This window comes from Oryctolagus cuniculus, chromosome 2 (assembly GCF_964237555.1).
Source record: "Oryctolagus cuniculus chromosome 2, mOryCun1.1, whole genome shotgun sequence".
Classification (NCBI taxonomy): domain Eukaryota; kingdom Metazoa; phylum Chordata; class Mammalia; order Lagomorpha; family Leporidae; genus Oryctolagus; species Oryctolagus cuniculus.
In genome coordinates this window covers 105,896,476-105,913,881 of record NC_091433.1, presented here as the reverse complement: position 1 = coordinate 105,913,881, position 17,406 = coordinate 105,896,476, and the positions used below count along the sequence as shown (strand labels likewise).

The following is a 17,406-nucleotide window of genomic DNA, read 5'->3' as shown; positions in this document are numbered from 1 at the left end:
TTTATTATCCAATAGCTTATTGAGGGTTGAAATATTAGCCTTCTTATCAAATGCTTCTGTGAAAAAAAATCAAAGTATGTAGTTACATAGTCCAGATTATGGAACATATAATAAAAATATGAGGTCACTGAAGACTTAGGCAAGCTAATGGCGAGTTGGCATCTGTAAAAGGAACAAAGCAGTGATGAGTGGTGTTTTGAGAGACACATCTGATAGACTTATCTTCCAGTGCATTTGGGGCAGTAGAAGAATCAGGCAATTTGACATTGGAAATTTATATTAAGACTTCGGTGGAGTGGATTAAGAGGGAAGTTTATGCCAAGGACTTCTTTCACTTTGCCTTAAAGTCCACATAATGAAATATTGTTTTCAGACAACACAATGTTTTTGTCACATAGTTTCTTCAAATGCTGAAAACGTATTTGGGCTATTAATTTGTATGTTTTATCATTTAAATCTTTTTCTCCAAAAGTTGGATGAACAGAGAACAAATTTTTTATCCTTTTGAACTAATCAAGTTTAAATTAAAGTTTGTTCAATTTTTAAAACAATTACTTTTGAAAACCAATCACATCCTTAGCATTATGTTAGGTACTGGAGAATTGGTGAAAATAAAAGAAATGTGGAGCCCTAGATTATAAGGTAATATAAGGGCACTCACATTTATTCCATGGATTTACATCATGTAACTAGATATTTTAGGATGAATCCACTCTTCTAGATCATCTAGGTGTCTTGAGATGAGTTTTTTAAGGAGGGTTTTCTCCCTTGAACAATGATTCTCTGAGTGTGTTGATGAAATCAGTGGTTTTATTTTGGTTGGGAACCTCCTGACTCCCATGTTTGCATCCCATTAGGAATGAGTTGGCACTGAGCTTCTCAATAACAAATATTATTGTTTCATCTCCTTCCCAGCCAACCAACCAGCTTCTAAAAACTGCACACATGCTTACCTGTCGCCATACCCCTTCATGAGAGGAGAACACAATTCCACCTCCTATGACTCTGCAGTTAGTAAGTACTCTCTGTCCAGAGGTTGCCTCTGAGAGGCACTTTTCTTTCTGAAGTATGCACATCAGAAAATGATGGTGGGCAAGTAGAAAACAGCTTAATCTCTGTAATGCCAACTTTTTTTTCTGCTGTCACTCTATTATATAAAAATATGCTAGCACATCATTTATACTTTCAATAGAGCATAATCTGGTCTAAAAGTAAAACCACTAATTTACATCCTAGTGATGCAAATATTTTTAAAATGGATCTTCCAATTGGAAGATAATGTTTATTAGAAAGAACTGCTTTTTAAGGATTTAACTGAAATAAAGATAGTCTTACAATTGAAAACATTGTATAATATAGTATACTTTAAAAACAATATTTGCAATTGATATACATGAGAATATGATTATGCTCTTGCATTCACACAAAATGACTAAACCCTGTTGCATGTGATACCCTAGAGAAGAAAGAAAGACAGATGTCATTGACTAGATGTCTTATTAAAAATAATAAGCTTTAAAAATTCTAAAACTTACGGTTGTACAATGCCATTTACAAAATCAAATGTATTTGTTTTTTGAAAGAAATTTCTGATATATTTAATATTCTGAATAAACTTATATTTTTTCCATGAAAAAGAGAGCCAATACAAAATTTTGACATTTTACATAAATATAAATGCATGTATATATGTGTGTGCATATAGACATTATATGCATATTATATTAATATGTATGCATATAATATGTTTATATATATATATGCACACATATGGAAAAAGAGATAACTATAGAGAGAAATGAATTTTAAGAATTTGGCTTGTGCAATTGTGGGGCTGATAAGTGTGCAACCCACAGGTCAAGTTGATAGGTTGGAGATGCAGATAAAAATGGATGCTAGAGTCTTGAGTTGGAAGTCTGGAAACTGAAGCTAAAGTTTTATGCTGCATTCTGGAGCCTGATTCCTTGACCCTCAAGGAACCCATCTTTATGCATATGGTTTTCATCTGAGCGGATGAGGCCCACCCACACTAGGGAGGCTGGTCTGCTTTACTGAAAGTCAGTTGTATAGATTCAAATCACATCTAACCATCTCATTCACAGCAACAGATACCCTGGTGTTTCATCCAGCAACCAGGCACCATACTCTAACCAAAGCCACAGATAACATTAACCATCACAGAACCAAACAAATCTTTACATGGTCCACCTGTTTTTTTTTTTTTTTCATGTTTCTACAAGCGTGTGTTTCCATGCATCATAGTTTTGTCTGTAGCTTGCCAAAGAATATGGCATTTACTTTTATCACATTAATAACGTGACACTTAGTGAACTGGGTGTGGGGTCTGCATAGGAAAAGGGATGAACTGACCTACAGCTGTGCTTGTCCACTGGGGTTCCTTGGGCTCAAAGGACTGTGGCTAATGGCCTTGATATAAATCTGTGGATGCCCACTCACATTGTCAGAACCCCTTGCATCATATACAGTGTGGAAACCCTCACTGATAAGAGAAGAGGTGGTGACATAGGAAAGGGTAGGACAAATTACTTTTGTTTACTGATAAGTTAGAAAAATGATGTCTCTTCCCTGACATTATATAACTTAAAAAGACATGCAGTATTGGCTTTCCAGGGCTTTAGGATTTACGTAAATACTAGTATTGTTGGCATTGTTATTTAAGGTCCTGTAATGAGAGAGGTAGGATAGGCACCATTATGTGTTTTCAAAGGAATCTACATATTTGAAAAGTCTATTCCTCAAGGAGATAGGGGAGACCTGGATGATGAGAAGCTAGCATAACCTATGCATAATGATATGATGGAGATAGACAGTAAATACACATCTGAAAAATTATACTGCAATTACACTTAGGATTATTATGTAGCACTGCCTATAATTAGTTTGTCATTTTTTGGATCTAGTGAAAAAAACATATCCACTTTTTTAAATGCTCAGACTCCTCTTTGGCAGACACATTGTTAACGCTTCACTCACTTTAGACAACTTTATCAAACACTTTTAGCAAAAAGACTAAGATGTCCAAAGATGAGTCCTTCAACAAAGAGAGTTTTCTTTGTCCTTAGGATAGGATATGTGATGTGATATTTGTATGATTATGCTTTTGTGTGCTTCCTACAATCAAGAGAATGGAATGAATTCTATCAAAAGTAGTCTACCTGGGTTTTCAGTATGTGTTTCCTAGTTAATGAGACTATGTAGTCTTCACCAGTCCCCAGAGCCACTATTTAGCTTGGTGTAACTCCTTAATTATCAGGTACTGTACACATTTGCCAACCCAGCTTTGGTAATCTGAAGTTATTGCTTATAAGATCTAATGTGTCTTGGTCTGGCAAATTATTTATAAAGTACTTCTGTATTCTACAGAGTGTTTACAATTACAGCTGGTCAGTATTGAACTCGGTGAAAATGATACAATGATGTATGATTTTTCTGGAGCAACTATTTTAGAATAATCGAAAATTCTTTATAAGGTTACCCTTTTTAATAACAAGGAAACTGAGGTTGGGAGAAATCATGTGCCTCTGTCTTCACATAGCTAATTATTGACAGAATCAATGCAAACATTCAAGTCTCTGCTTTTTGTTTTATTGGGAATTGTATAAACTACAATGAATGAAAGACTGACTGTAGGGGTTACTATTACAAAGTATAAGTCTTTTGTTTGTATCTCAGCAAAACAAACAAACAAAAACTTACATTGGCGTTTTCTATCTTAGAATTTGACTTGTGTATAACAGTAAGTTCTAATCTGTGCTTCCTATGCTTTTTAACCTCAATACTTATCCTGAAATTCAGTCATTCTAGTATCTAGTTAGCCGAGTGATTACCCAAGCCTAGAGAGTAGACTAATTCTCAAAATCATTTTGAGGTAGGCTTATGTTCTTTGAAGTCCATTAAACAATTCCATTATGTTTTGAGATTTGTCAGAATTTAGATTTTCTGGTTTGTTTCATATTTAGATTCAATCATAGTTCATTTATTTGGTATCACTTTGTAATGATTTACTGAGCATAGATTAATTTTCAAAACAATTTGCTGCTGAGTGAATTAATTTTCCCTTTTTTGGTATCCCTTAGCCTTTAACTGCCCTTCCACCAAAGTGCTAATTATACTTAACTGCAATTGTCTGCCTCCATTTCTTCATTATTTCTCTGACTCCCTAAAGGAGAAGAATGTAACCTATTCACGTTTATATCCCCAGAGCTTTGTATAGTGTCTGGTAATGAGTAGGTGCTTATAAATATGTACAGAATGAGTTTATGCCAAAATTACAGTTAGTATGTTCAGAAGTAAACTACCTTTCCAGGAGAAAAATCTTAAAATCTAAATTCATTCTTGGTTTTCTTTTGAGGCACAATATATTGAACATGATTTCATTCTTTCTTGACGAGTTGGAATAAATATGCACATGTAGGTTAGCTATCCTGACCTTTTTGAGTTTCTCAGACTCAATGTTTGTCCCCTTGACTCAGGACCTTGGTATGTTCCTTGACCCTCCCCTAGTATTCTCTACCCACCCTTCCTCTCTTCCTTTTTCTAACAGAATAGATTCCTTCCAGTAAGTTCAAACTCTACTTTTCTTAGAAACCTTCCTTGTCAACCCTTTACCCCCCACTAGACCAGACATTACTTCATAAAATCTGTTCTTTCATGTGATCATCTGTAACACAGATTTTTGATTTTTCACATTTGTAATATTTTTTTTTCCTGCATTTGCTTCCCCATCCAACCCTAAGCTTGCTGACAGTAGGGATCTTGTATGAGGGTAATTCAAAAAAGGTACCAGGGACCTGAAAAGAGTATTATGAGATAAATAAACATTTACGATTAAAAGAAGAGACAGCTGATAGTATTGAAGACAAAAAGAAAAATAAAAAAAAAAAGAACATATAAAATCAATTTTTTAAAAGAGAAATCTAGGTTCATTCAGTAAAGAATTAAAGAAATCTTATGCTCATCAAAAATTACTTAGGGTATCATTGTCAAAACTACCACACGGTATAATAATGGAGTGTCTCCAGGAACACTCAGTTAGCATTTGGTCAGGGTGGATATAAAGATGGGCCAAACATATGAGGGGACCTCAAAAAACTCATGAAAAAAATGATTTGAAAGTTAAGTCCATCTTGGTGCAAAAAACTGAAATTTATGCATACAAAGAGTCTTCACCAGGTTTATGGAAAATGAATATTATGAAAAAAACTAAAAAAATTTCAAAGTGTCTACATCAAAATAAATTGATCTCATTCCATTTTGCTACCTTTTTGAAAAAGATTGATCATTTGTTTATTTATTTGAAAGGCAGAGTTACAGAGAGGCAAAGGCAGATGTGATTTTTGATAAAAGATGTGATCTTTAGGAAAAAACATCATGGGGAAGAAGGTAGCAATTATCAATTGTATGTAAGGTAAGAAGGGAAGAGAAAAAGCTGCAGTAAGGAAGAGAGCGAGCCTTGAGAAGTCAGTGGAGGAACAGTCTGGTGTGGTGCTGAAGGAGCTGGTGGAGGGGAGAATCTTGGGAAAGAGGCAGTGGTCCTCAATCTCAAGTGCAGAACGAATGACAGTAAGAAGGGCGTGAGAAGGAATTGGGTCCTAGGCTGATGATGCAAAGTTCTGGTGGCCTTCCTAGCTCCCTCCCCACTGAAGCTCTGTTGCAGACACCCAGAAAGCTCCTCTTTCTAGCTGCCTACTCCTACCCCTAAACCACAAGCTCTCCTGTTTTGACCTGAGATTTCCACACCCTCTGTTCAGTTCCCCCTTCCTGCTCCCTGTCCATTCTCTTAGACTGGACCAGAGATCTGGGGGCTCTTTCCTCTCCCAGGAAACCATGCCATTCTCCTGCACATTTTGCCCCCTGATGACCCTCCAGAGACTGAGCTTTTTCCTAGGCTTCTTTCTCCCTTCTCTTTTCCCAATAGAAGAGGTCAGGAGGCAGAATCAGAATGATGGAACGTGAAACCTCACTCCGAGATGTTCAGGGAGCAGCAATGAGAAAGCAGAGACATCTGTGACTAGCCAACACTAGAGCTTGGAATAGTGATGGAGAGAGCACAGCATTGCAGAGAGCAGAGTCTTTAACAGAAACACGTTGCACTGAAAAACTTGCTGTATCACAGGACAAGGGAAACTCAAACAGAAAAATGAACATTCTTATGTTTGATACTCTGAAACCACACAGAACAGAATGAAGATTTGAGTCTAGGGTTAACATAAGCCAAGTATTTAAATGATTGAGGAGACACAGCACCATGTTGTAAAACTCTGATATTACTGGGATGCTTCCTCAGCTGGCAGATTAATTATCTGGTATAGCTGAGTCTGATTGATCATTTTTGTGTGTTCGTATGTCTTCATGTATGGCAATTCTGGTCATTGTCCTAAATTTATTAAATAATTTAAAGTCCTTCCTGTTGCTTTAATTGTGTAGAAAATAACACACTGCAAGCTTTAACAGAAAATGCAATTCAGTTTATTCTTTCATAAAGGCCCAGAACCCAGATATTTATTTATTTTTAATTTTTTTTGAAAAAGCAGAGTTAGACAGTGAGAGAGAGAGACAGAGAGAAAGGTCTTCCTTCTGTTGGTTCACCCCACAAATGGCCGCTACGGCCAGTGCACTGCGCCGATCCGAAGCCAGAAGGGTGCAGGGCCCGAGTACTTGGGCCATCCTCCACTGCACTCCCGGGCCACAGCAGAGAGCTGGACTGGAAGAGGAGCAACCAGGACAGAACCAGCACCCCAACTGGGACTAGAACCCGTGGTGCTGGCGCTGCAGGCAGAGGATTAACCTAGTGAGCCACAGCACCAGCCAAGATATTTAGAAAAGCCTTCCCATCAGCCTCATTTTCTCCAATCAGACATTCAGATCAATCAGCCATGGCCACAGACTCCACAAGATCTACAGGGGTAGCTGCACTTCCTGATGACAGCTGACTCCATCAGTGACCAACACAGGCCACATTCAGGTGTGAGTGCCTGCCCAGGTGCACTCTGCCCTGTCCTATGCGTAGCTCCTAAGGATGAAGTTAGCTTTGTACTTCCGCGGTCCAGCATCAAAAGTGGTGCGAATAATCACATCTTTTGGAAGGTGCTATTTCTTGTTCCCTACGAATGATGTGTGGGCATCTCAGGATTGGTGGCAGCTTAGGAACTCCCCCCCAACAATGGGAGGTAATTGCTTTTTCTGAACAAGACAGTGTGACTACTCACTGCAGTGTGACTGGGCTTCTCCTGTGTGTATGTGTGTGTGTGTGGGGGGGAAGGAATAGACTCCTGTCCCCATGAGGCCTTTTGATGTTGTCGACAAAGATGCCTGCTGCACACCAGAGTGGAATCTTATCTCAGGATACAGATGTCCTGGAGCCATAGAACAGGGTTCTCAACCTTGACCTCCTTACATTTGGGTCAGCTAATTCTGTGTTATGGGGACTGTCCTGTGCATCATAGGATGTTTAGAAGCATTGCTGGCCCCCACCTATGAGATGCCAAAAGTGCCTTCCTACCAGTAAAGCCCAAAAACATCAGTGGAAGTTGCCACATGTCCTGGAGAAGAGAGGGGACAAACATTGCTCTTTTCTGAGAACTCCAGAACATTTCCAGTGTCTGACCCAGGGCCCAAGCTGTTTTTGGAAATGACAACATCCTTGTCCATTGGTATCTATAGGATGTTGGTTCCAGGACCTTCCACAGATACAAAAATTTTCCCATGTCCAATTCCTTTATATAAAATGAAGCATTATTTACATGTATCCTATGCATATCCTCTTGTATGCTTTTAATCATTTTTAGGTTACTTATTCTATATAATACAGTATAAATGCTATATCAATTGTTGCTGTACTGTATTGTCTAGGTAGTAATGACAAGGACAGAAGTCTATACATGTTCAGTATATTTTTTCTAAATACTTTCAATGCACACTTGGTTGAATCCTCAGATGTGGAAGCTGTGGTTATGGAGTGCCGACTGTATACTCACTGTCTACATGCCATGCGCAGCTCCAACTCTGGATCTGAAGTCTCATAATAGCAGTGTTTCTCTGCCACCTTTTTCATGAGTAATATTCAAAGCTAGACACACCAAGGAGCTCATCCAGGCCTTTCTCCTCTTTAGGCACCTCAAACTTTGGACTTCTTAGACAAGAGTATCAATTAAATTCATTGAAAACAATATTGGGTACTTACTGTGTGCCAGGTACTGTTCTGGGAGCTTCAAGGTCAGCCTTAAACTCTTGCTCTCATTGGGCTTTCATTATGGTGAGGAGGCAAAAGATAAACAAAATAAGTCAGTTAAGTCAGTCGGGTACTCAGAGAGAAATGAAAGATGAGTGGAGTCCAGGGGGTTCTCATGGTGACTGTGATGCCTGTCGTGAGGTTGGACAGCCCTGGGTCCAATGTGGGCTCCATCATGAAGCTCAGCTATGCTCACAGATCCTGAATCCCTCTTTTCAGGACTAATTAGCTGCTGCACAGAGAGTGCTTAGCACAGGGCTTGGGTTGACATGGGGGCTGTGTGAGGTTACAAGCTGGGCTTGCTTTCTGTGTTCATCCCTTTGGTGCCACCACTTTGAGAGCACCTGGGGAAATGGGTTTGTAAAAGGGAAGTGAGAATAGCATCCATCTCATGTGGTTGTTCTGTAAATGAAGAGAGAATAATGTCAATCCTTAGCAGAGTGGTTGCCAGGTTGTTAGTATTCAGTTAGTGTCAGCTGCTCTTGTGAGGCTACACCAGTTTAGAGCATCAAAAATAAGTCGTCATCAAGGCACATGGTGGCATTTCAGCTTCTCCTCAGGGAAATGTCTCTGCTCTCTAAAGTGTGTGTATGTGTGTAGCATTATTAATTTGAAAGTTGATCTTTGCTGTACTGGGTACTTCCTTTCCCTTTTTCTAATCGCTTTGTAACACATATGCTGACTCTTCCCGTCCCTTCTCTTTTCCCTTGGAAAATACAATGGATAAATCAATACTTATTGATACTGGAAAAAAATTCAGAGTTCCTGAGAAAGAGTAAGGACTTCATAAATAAGTGTTCCTTATTATTATCATTATCACCATCATCCTAGTGCATGTAAGTTCATAGTATGTCGTCTCCACTAACCAAGCTTTCACTCTTTATTTGGTGGTATTGGTTAAAATTCATACAGCAAATGTTTGTTGAGCACATATTACGTGCCAGATACTTTCTTAGGTTCTGGGAAACAGTAGTGAAAAAACAGACAAAATATTTACCTTTGGGGGACTAATATGCTAATGAGAGAAGACTGACAAAGCAACGTAATCAATTGCATGGCCTATTAGAGATTGACAGTGTGACACAGGGGAAGGAGCCAGAGACTAAGGGGGCCAAGGTGACAGGGGTTATATAATAATGATCATGTGCTCATAGGAAAGCATGCCACTGAGAAAGTGGAATCTAAGCAGAGATCAGAAGGAATGGAGGCAGTGAGCCATGTGAAATCCAAAGAAGGGCATTCCAGATCAAGGGAACAACAGATGCAGAGGCCCAGAGGCATGCCTAACACATGCAAAAAACCAAGAAACCCAAAACAACAATAAAAGGAAAGAAAGTGAGCATGGAGGGAGTTGAGGGAGGAAGAGATGCATAGAAGACGTGATCCAGAGGTGGTACACACTGGAGGAGGTGGGGCTGTCGTAAAGACACTGGTTGAGAGTTTTTTTTTTTTTCTAAGATTTATTCAATTATTTGAAAGGTAAAGTTAGAGAGAGAGATTTTCCATCTGCTGGTCCATGCCCTAAATGCAATAGCCAGGACAGGACCAGGCCAGAATGAGGTGGCAGAGGCCTGAGCACTTGGACCATCCATCTTCTGCAGTTTTCCCAGGAGCTTTAGCAGGGAGCTGGAATGGAAGTGGAGCATCCCAGGGTTCAACAGGTGCTCATATGGGATGCTGCAGCATTGTAGGTGGGCTAACCTGCTATACTGCAAAGCAAGCCCAAGCTCAGAATCTTAATGAAATGACAGGATGGAGGATTTCCATTTACTTATATTGTAAAGGGATCTTTCTAATTTGTTGCAATGTTAGAACCTAGAAAGACAAGGGTGGGATCAGGCAGCCCAGTTAGTTTTACTGTCTTCCAGGTGACTCAGATTAGAACATTAGGAAATAAAAATTTGTCTAATTTTAGCAGAGTAATATTAAAACTATTTAACAACCAATCAAGTGGAAATTCCCCAAAACTCTGTATGTCTGGGCTACTGTGTCCTTTAAAATGCCCATCCTGGATTCTGGATTTTACATTTTGTTTTGATATTTAAAAACTATTTTATAGAATTTTTTAAATATTACAGAAGTAAAGAGTATAATGAACTCATATATACCTATCATTCAGCTTCAATAATTATCAACATATCTTTTCACACTAATCCAAATTAAATTATTTTAAAGCAAATTCAAAATATGGTATAACTTCTAGCATAAGTATATCAGTAAAAATCACTAACAGATTCTACACTACTTTATTGTCTTTTTAAACTTTCTATTTTGAAATAATTGTAGATTTCGAGAGAGTTGCCATGATAATACAGAGGGCTCCCATGCTTTTTCACCTGATTTCCTTCATTGACTCCACCTCTTTTTGCAACAATGCAAAATCAAAGCCAGGAAACAGGAGTGGACATTTAGTGTAGCAGTTCAGATACCCATGTTCACATTAGAGGGATTGGGTTTGACTTCAGGCTCCAAGTGTAGACCCTGAGAGGCAGCAGTGATGGCTTAAATAACTGAGGCCATGGTGTCCACATAAGAAACCTTGGTTCAGTTCCCAGCTCCCAGCTCCCAGCTTGGACCTCAGCCTGGGTCCTGGCTACTACAGGCATTTGAGGAATGGATCAGTGGATAGGAACACCCCTGGCTCACTCTCATCTCTTATATAAATAAATAACTAAATAACCCAGAAAACTCACATCAGTGCATGTTTGTATAGGTCTGTGCCATTTGTCAGACGTGTAGATTGATGGGATATAATCACCACCACAATGAAGATAAAACTATTCCATTAACAGAAAGCTTTTCCTGTGTTATCCGTTTATATGCATCCCCAGCCCCAGCAGCCACTAATCTGTTGCTTATGTCCATGATTTTGTCATTGCTAAAAGGTTATGTAATTGGAATCATACAGTATGTGGTCTTTTGAGACTGGCTTTCTTTTTTAGACATGCGTCCTGGAGATCCTTCCAACTTGTTTCATGTATCAGTAATTCATTTATTTTTGTTGCTATGTAGTTTTTCTAATCATTTACATATTGGGGGGCATTTTGGTTGTTTCTAGTTTGGGGCCAAATAACAAAGTTTATGTGCTGTTTTTGTGTGGATGTAAATTTGACTTTACCAGGGGTAAATGCCCAGAAGTAGAAGTGCAGGGATACCAGGTGAGGGACATGTTTAGCATTTTTGAAAACTGCCAAAGTGGTTTCCAGAGTAGTTGGACCATTCTACATTCCCACTGGCAACACAGGAGGGACTTAACTCCTCTGAATCTTCACCAGCATTTGTTGTTATATATTTTACATAATTTCCAACTTTAGCCATTCTAATATCTATGACATTCCAGTTTGGCCGTTTCTTCCATTTCCTTAATGTCTTGTGATGTCAAATATATTTTCATGTGCTTGGTTCCATCCATTGAGTCTTGTCAGTGCAATGTCTGTTTACATCTTTCACTCATTTGTTAGTTCAATTATTTGTCATTTTGTTGATCAGTTTTGTCGTTTTGAGAGTGTTCTATATATTCTGGATATGAATCCTTTATTGAGTATATAGTCTACAAATGTCTCCTTTTAATTGGTTTAACTTTTCATCATGTATTAGAGCTTTTTGTATAATGAAAGTTGCAAAGTTTGATGCTTCATTTAGTTGATTTTTTTAAAAAAGCCATTATTCTTTTTGATATCATGTTTAAGAACCATTCACCAATCCTTGGGACTTGAAGATTTTCTTCCATGTTTTCCATGTTTTCTTCTAAAAGTTTTATGATTTACATTTAAATTTAGAATATAGTTTAATTTTTGTATAAGACATGAAGCTCATTTTTGATGATATATGTCCAATTTTTCCAGCACCCTTTGTTGCAAACACAATCTGTTCTCCCTTGTGTTACTTTTACATCTATAACATAAAGTAGCCTATCATACCTGTATGAAACCATTTTTGGATTTTGTAGTCTGTCTCAAGGGAATGTGTCTTTCTGCCAGGACCCACTCAATCTTGATTATTTTAGCTGGATAATGAACGCTGAAATTGGAAAGGATTACTTCTACTTTCTTCTTTTTTTTTTCAAATTTGTTTTACTTAGTTCAGTTTGAGTTTCTGTAAGAAGCTTAGAATATTTTTGTCTCTATATTTGCAAAAAAATACTTTGCCTGGATTTTGATAGTAATTATGTTAGATTTGTGTATCAATTTGGAGAGACATGCCATTATTATATTGATTCTAATCTATGCACATAGTATCTTCTTTATGTCTTTGATTTCTTTCATCAGCATTTTACACAAATATGCATTTTGTTAAAGTTTAATTCAATTTTTGAGTAACTATAAATGGTAGTAATTTTCACTTTTAGTTTTCTTCTCTTCATTGTTACAACACAGACATCCAATTGATTTTTTAAAATTGACAGACTATTTGTAGAGTAGTTTTACATTCTACAGAAAAATTGAGTGGAGAGTACAAGGAGTTCCCATCCCATAGCCTACACATTTTCCCTTCCTGTTAAAATCTTGCTTTAGTGAGATACATCCGTTATAATGGATGAGCCAATACTGATACATTGCAATTAATTAAAGACAATAGCTTACATTGGGGTTCACTCTGTGTCATGAGTTCTCTGCGTTTTGACACATATATGATGGCATGAATCCACCATTGTAGTATCAGAAAAGTTTCTGTGCTCTGCCTATCATCCTTCCCCTCTTCTTATCTTCTGGCAAAGATATTTATTCATAATGACTTATCTATAGTGTTTACTAATATATTTGAGAGAAAAGAGTGAAAGTAAGAGAAAGATTAGGGGGAGAGAGAGAGGCGAAAATACTCCCATCCACTGGCTCACTCCCCAAATGCTGTCAAAGGCCAGGCCTGGGTAGAGGAAGAAGCCAGGAGCAGGGAATGCTATCCAGATCTCTCACATGGGTAACAGGAATGCAATTACTTCAGTCATTGCCACTGACTCCCCAGGTTTCCTGTAGCAGGAAGCTGGAGTCAAGAACTGGAGCTGGGAATTGAGCCCAGATTCTCCAATGTGGGATGCAAGTGGCTTCTCTGACATCCTAATCACTCTCACCCCTGTATAGTGTTTTGAGTGTACCCCCTTGTATAACTTCTTAATTACTGTACTAGGTATTATTATATTGCACATCTACATTCTCACAGCCTATGTAATGGACATTTCCAAAGCAAGTGCATATCAAACCTTACCTCACTTTATGTCATTTACCCTCTGGAAATGAAAATTGTCTCACATATTTTTTTCCTGTGTTCATATATTGAGAACCACATGTGAAATGTTACACTTCTTTTTTTGCTTCAATTATCAAACATAATTTGGAAAATTCAAAAAGGGGAAGAAATAAGGCAAATATGAATTAAGAAAAAGCACTGATACAAGTTTCAAATTTTTTGTACCAAAATAAACTTATTTTTTAATTTCACTTTTCCACGAACATTTTGAAGTTCTCTCATATTGTGTTCATCCATTTTTTAACTTTCTTTTGTTTTTACTTTCTTGCTAGTGCTCATCTATTATTTTGTTTTTTGTTCAGAAAACTCTCTTTGTTTTTAAAGATTATTTATTTGAAAGAAAGAGAGAGAGTGAGAGAGAAAAGAGATCTTCTGATCTCTGTCTGCTGGTTCATGCCACAAATAGCTACAATAGCCAGGGCTGCGCCAGGTTGAAGTTGGAGCCAGAAACTCCATCTGGGTCTCCTACATGCACAACAGAGTCCCAAACACTTGGGTCATCATCCACTGCCTTCCTAGGCAGGGAGCTTGATCAGCACCAGAGCACACAGGAGTCCAATGCCAGAGTTGCAAACTACTGCTCCACATGCCAACTCCTCTCTTCATTTTTTTAAAAGTAATTCTAGTGTGTTTAAACTTTCCTCTGCTGAAATCTTCAGATTCGTGATTTCTGATGACTTTGGGAATTTACAGGCATATATTTTTAAAGATTTTCAGCTCTGCTCTAATTCTTCTTCTCTTAGGAGACTCTAAAGTCATGATGTTAGATATTTTGTTATAATCCCACAAATCTCTTGGTCTCTGTTTTTGCAAGTAATTCTCTCTCTGTTCAGATTAGGTATTTTCCATTGTTCTCTCCTGTAGGTTACGATTTATTTCTCTTGTCCTTTTCATTCTCATATAAAATACTTCTGTTGAGTTTTTTTTTTTTATTTTGGTTATTTTATCTTCCCATTTTAAATTTCCACTTGGTTGTTCCTACTTTCTATTTTTTTTTTTTGGCTCAAACATTTTCATATTTGTTGTGGAAGCATTTTATCATAGCTACTTCAAAATTCTAATCAGATAATTCTACCATGTCTATCATCTTTGCTTTGGTCTCTTGACTCTCCTTTGTCGCTAAAGTTTTCATCTTCCTGGTTCTTTATTGAAACTTGAATTCTCTATCATGATAGGAGACTGTGGCTCTTATTTAAATCTTTTTTTTTTTTTTTTTTTTTGGTCAGATTTCCTTTGATGCCACACTGGTGAAGAAAGGGGTCGCTACTGCCTCCTGAATGCCAAGATGGGATAGAATTCTGGATAACCCCTCAGTCCATGCTCCTCTGTTAACTGTGGTGGGGAGACGATCCTTGGTACTGCAGAATGCTAGAGAGGGTCGCTGCCTCCCACTCTGATACCAGCCTTTGGGGAAAGCCTCACTACATTTACTCTAACCAAGCACTCCACTAACAAGGGTGTGGAGACAGACATGGTGGGCAGTGGGGGTGATCAATGTCCTGACTGTCCACTATGCTTCCCCTAACATCAACCTAGTTTGGACAGGCTGCCTCATTTCTACTTCTTAGGGCTGGAATTCTGGGCACCAGGTGATTTCATTGCTACCTGGTAGGGATGAAAGTTCAGACTCCTTTTTGAACTTCCCCTTCACTACTAGAGGGGTGTGGTGTGGTGAAGAGACCTCATTACAAACTGTAGGGAGCTGAAGGGAACATTCCCCTCCAATCTTGGTCTTTGCTATTGGGGTTGGGGGCTGCAGTTTTTCCATGGTATTTGGCCAAATCAACAGGGTTATTTCTACAAGTTTTGTCTTGCTATGTTATTCCTTATCTCATCCTTTGGCCATGCATTTTTGTTTGTTTGTATGCTTGTTTGTTTTTTTTTTTCTGTATACATTGTTGATTATAACATGCCAGATTCACCTTCAAGAAATCTGGGCTACATGGAACAATAAGAAAAACCAGGAACAATGTGCTTTTCTTTGGGTTGCACAGTGCCCAGTTATTTTGCCTGCTGCTGCATATACCTTCTCCTCTAAGGTCTTCTCATGCTTATTTTAAAATTAATTACTTCAACAGTTTATGCAAAATGGAACTAATGCACAAAGTTTCTCTGGTGAAAAAAAATTTAAAATCCATGCATAGTTTGTTTATAGTATGAGTTTTCTATGAACTTTTCTAAAGACTCCTAGTATGCATGGGTTTCAAAAATTTTTTAACCACAAACTTATTATTTAATTTCAGTAACTTTAGAAGTCTCCTTATATAATGTCCACATTTCTTTTTTTTAAAATTTAATTTTTATTTTAAAGGGGGATAAAGAGGGAGAGAGAGAGAGAGAGAGAGAGAGGCAGAGGAGACTGCTGCTTTGCTCCTCAAATTCCCACAACAGTAAGGCCATGCCAAGCTTTATCTGGGACTCTGGGATTCAATCCAGGTCTCCCATTTGGGTGACAGGAAACATCTCCTGCCTCCCTCAGTGCATATTAGCCAAAAACTAGAGTCAGGAGTGGAGCTGGGACTTGAACCCAGGAATTCGGATATAGAATGCAGGAGTTCCAAGTGGCAGCTTAAACACTGTACTAAATACCAGTCCCATGTGCAGGGTGATTAGTTGACTTAGCAGAAGAAATAGGCCCAAGTGTATCTACTTCATCTTACTGGAAATAGCATATCTCTTTGTCCAATTATGTTCTGAAACAACGGCTGACTGGTATGACTGATGGGTTGGATATGAAGAGTGAGCAAAGAACAGTTGAAGATAATTGTTCTTAGTCCTCAGCAACTGGAAGATTAAGTTGCTATTAGAGATATGGTAAGGTGGGGCAGGGAAGACTTTTAAGAGGAGGCTTTGGAGGTTTTTGGACAGATTAAGTTGAAGATGATAATGGAGTCATTCTAGGCTTTTGAATGGCAGAGTCTGCAGTTCAAAGTGGAGCCTGAGCAGGAACCGTCCACTTGGGGTCATTGCATGGAGATATATTTATAGTTATGGGACAAGATGACACCACCTGGGGCATGAGTGTAGGGAGAAATGAGATCAGTTGCAGGATTGTGCCCTGGAGTGCTGCTTTGGCGAGAGGTCAGAGAAGAGAGGATGGACTAGCAAAGGGGACTGTGGATAGGCTGTTCATGAGGCAGGACACTACAGAGCTATGGTGTCCTGGAGAGGACAGAAGTGTTTCTAGCAGCATGTAGTGTTCGTGATGGGTGCACGGTGCTGGAAGTACAGGGAGGTACTGAGGTTGGACCCTCAGATCCAGCAGGCTGTTCCGAGCAACATAGGAAAACTTGGAGCCCAGCATTCTGCCTCTTGGAGTTGTTCCTCATCAGGCTCACAACCACATTTCCTATCAACCATAAAAGATCAGCATTAGCCCTGCTTGAATTCCAGAGCCAGGAGGAGGAATATGACCTGGTGAAATTATCAACAGTTGGAGCCATGATGTATTCAGAGGCACCGTCATTATTTCTTTGAAGCTATTTATTTATATTCTTGTTTATTCTGTTTATTGAAACCTACCAACATTGACAATTTGCAAGAAAAAAATATTATTTGTTATTTTATAAACACTGAGATCATAATGTAGTGACTTTATTTCATATTTGATTAAAAATGGAATGGAATGAGTGCAAAATATATGGAGTTCATATTATAGAAAATCGCTGTATTGCCTCACCTAGCTTTCCTTTTAAATATTATTCCCTTGACCTTGACGAGGCAGTGTGAAGTATAATTGATTGCTGTCATTTGAAAACCAAGGGGACTGAGAGAATTAAGTCTCTCACTGCAAAGTTCACACTCTGCATTGAACTACCTTCATTTCCATGATTTTCTCTGTCATCAACTCCTTGAAAACATGGAGAGGGAAATTTTTGTGTGTTCCTCACATGCAATATGCACTTTAAAGC

At 38.3% G+C, this 17,406-nt stretch overlaps 1 protein-coding gene across 3 annotated transcripts in view; it reads left to right on the top strand.

Annotated features, from left to right (window-relative positions):
- Positions 1-17,406, top strand: part of TMEM182 (transmembrane protein 182) — an 84,378-nt gene that overhangs the window by 29,475 nt on the left and 37,497 nt on the right. For all 3 annotated transcript variants that reach the window (XM_051835080.2, XM_002709841.5, XM_017339387.3), the window contains exon 3: positions 916-1,014. In XM_051835080.2, coding sequence (XP_051691040.1) covers positions 916-1,014 — 99 coding nt within the window. The remainder of the gene's footprint in view (positions 1-915; positions 1,015-17,406) is intronic.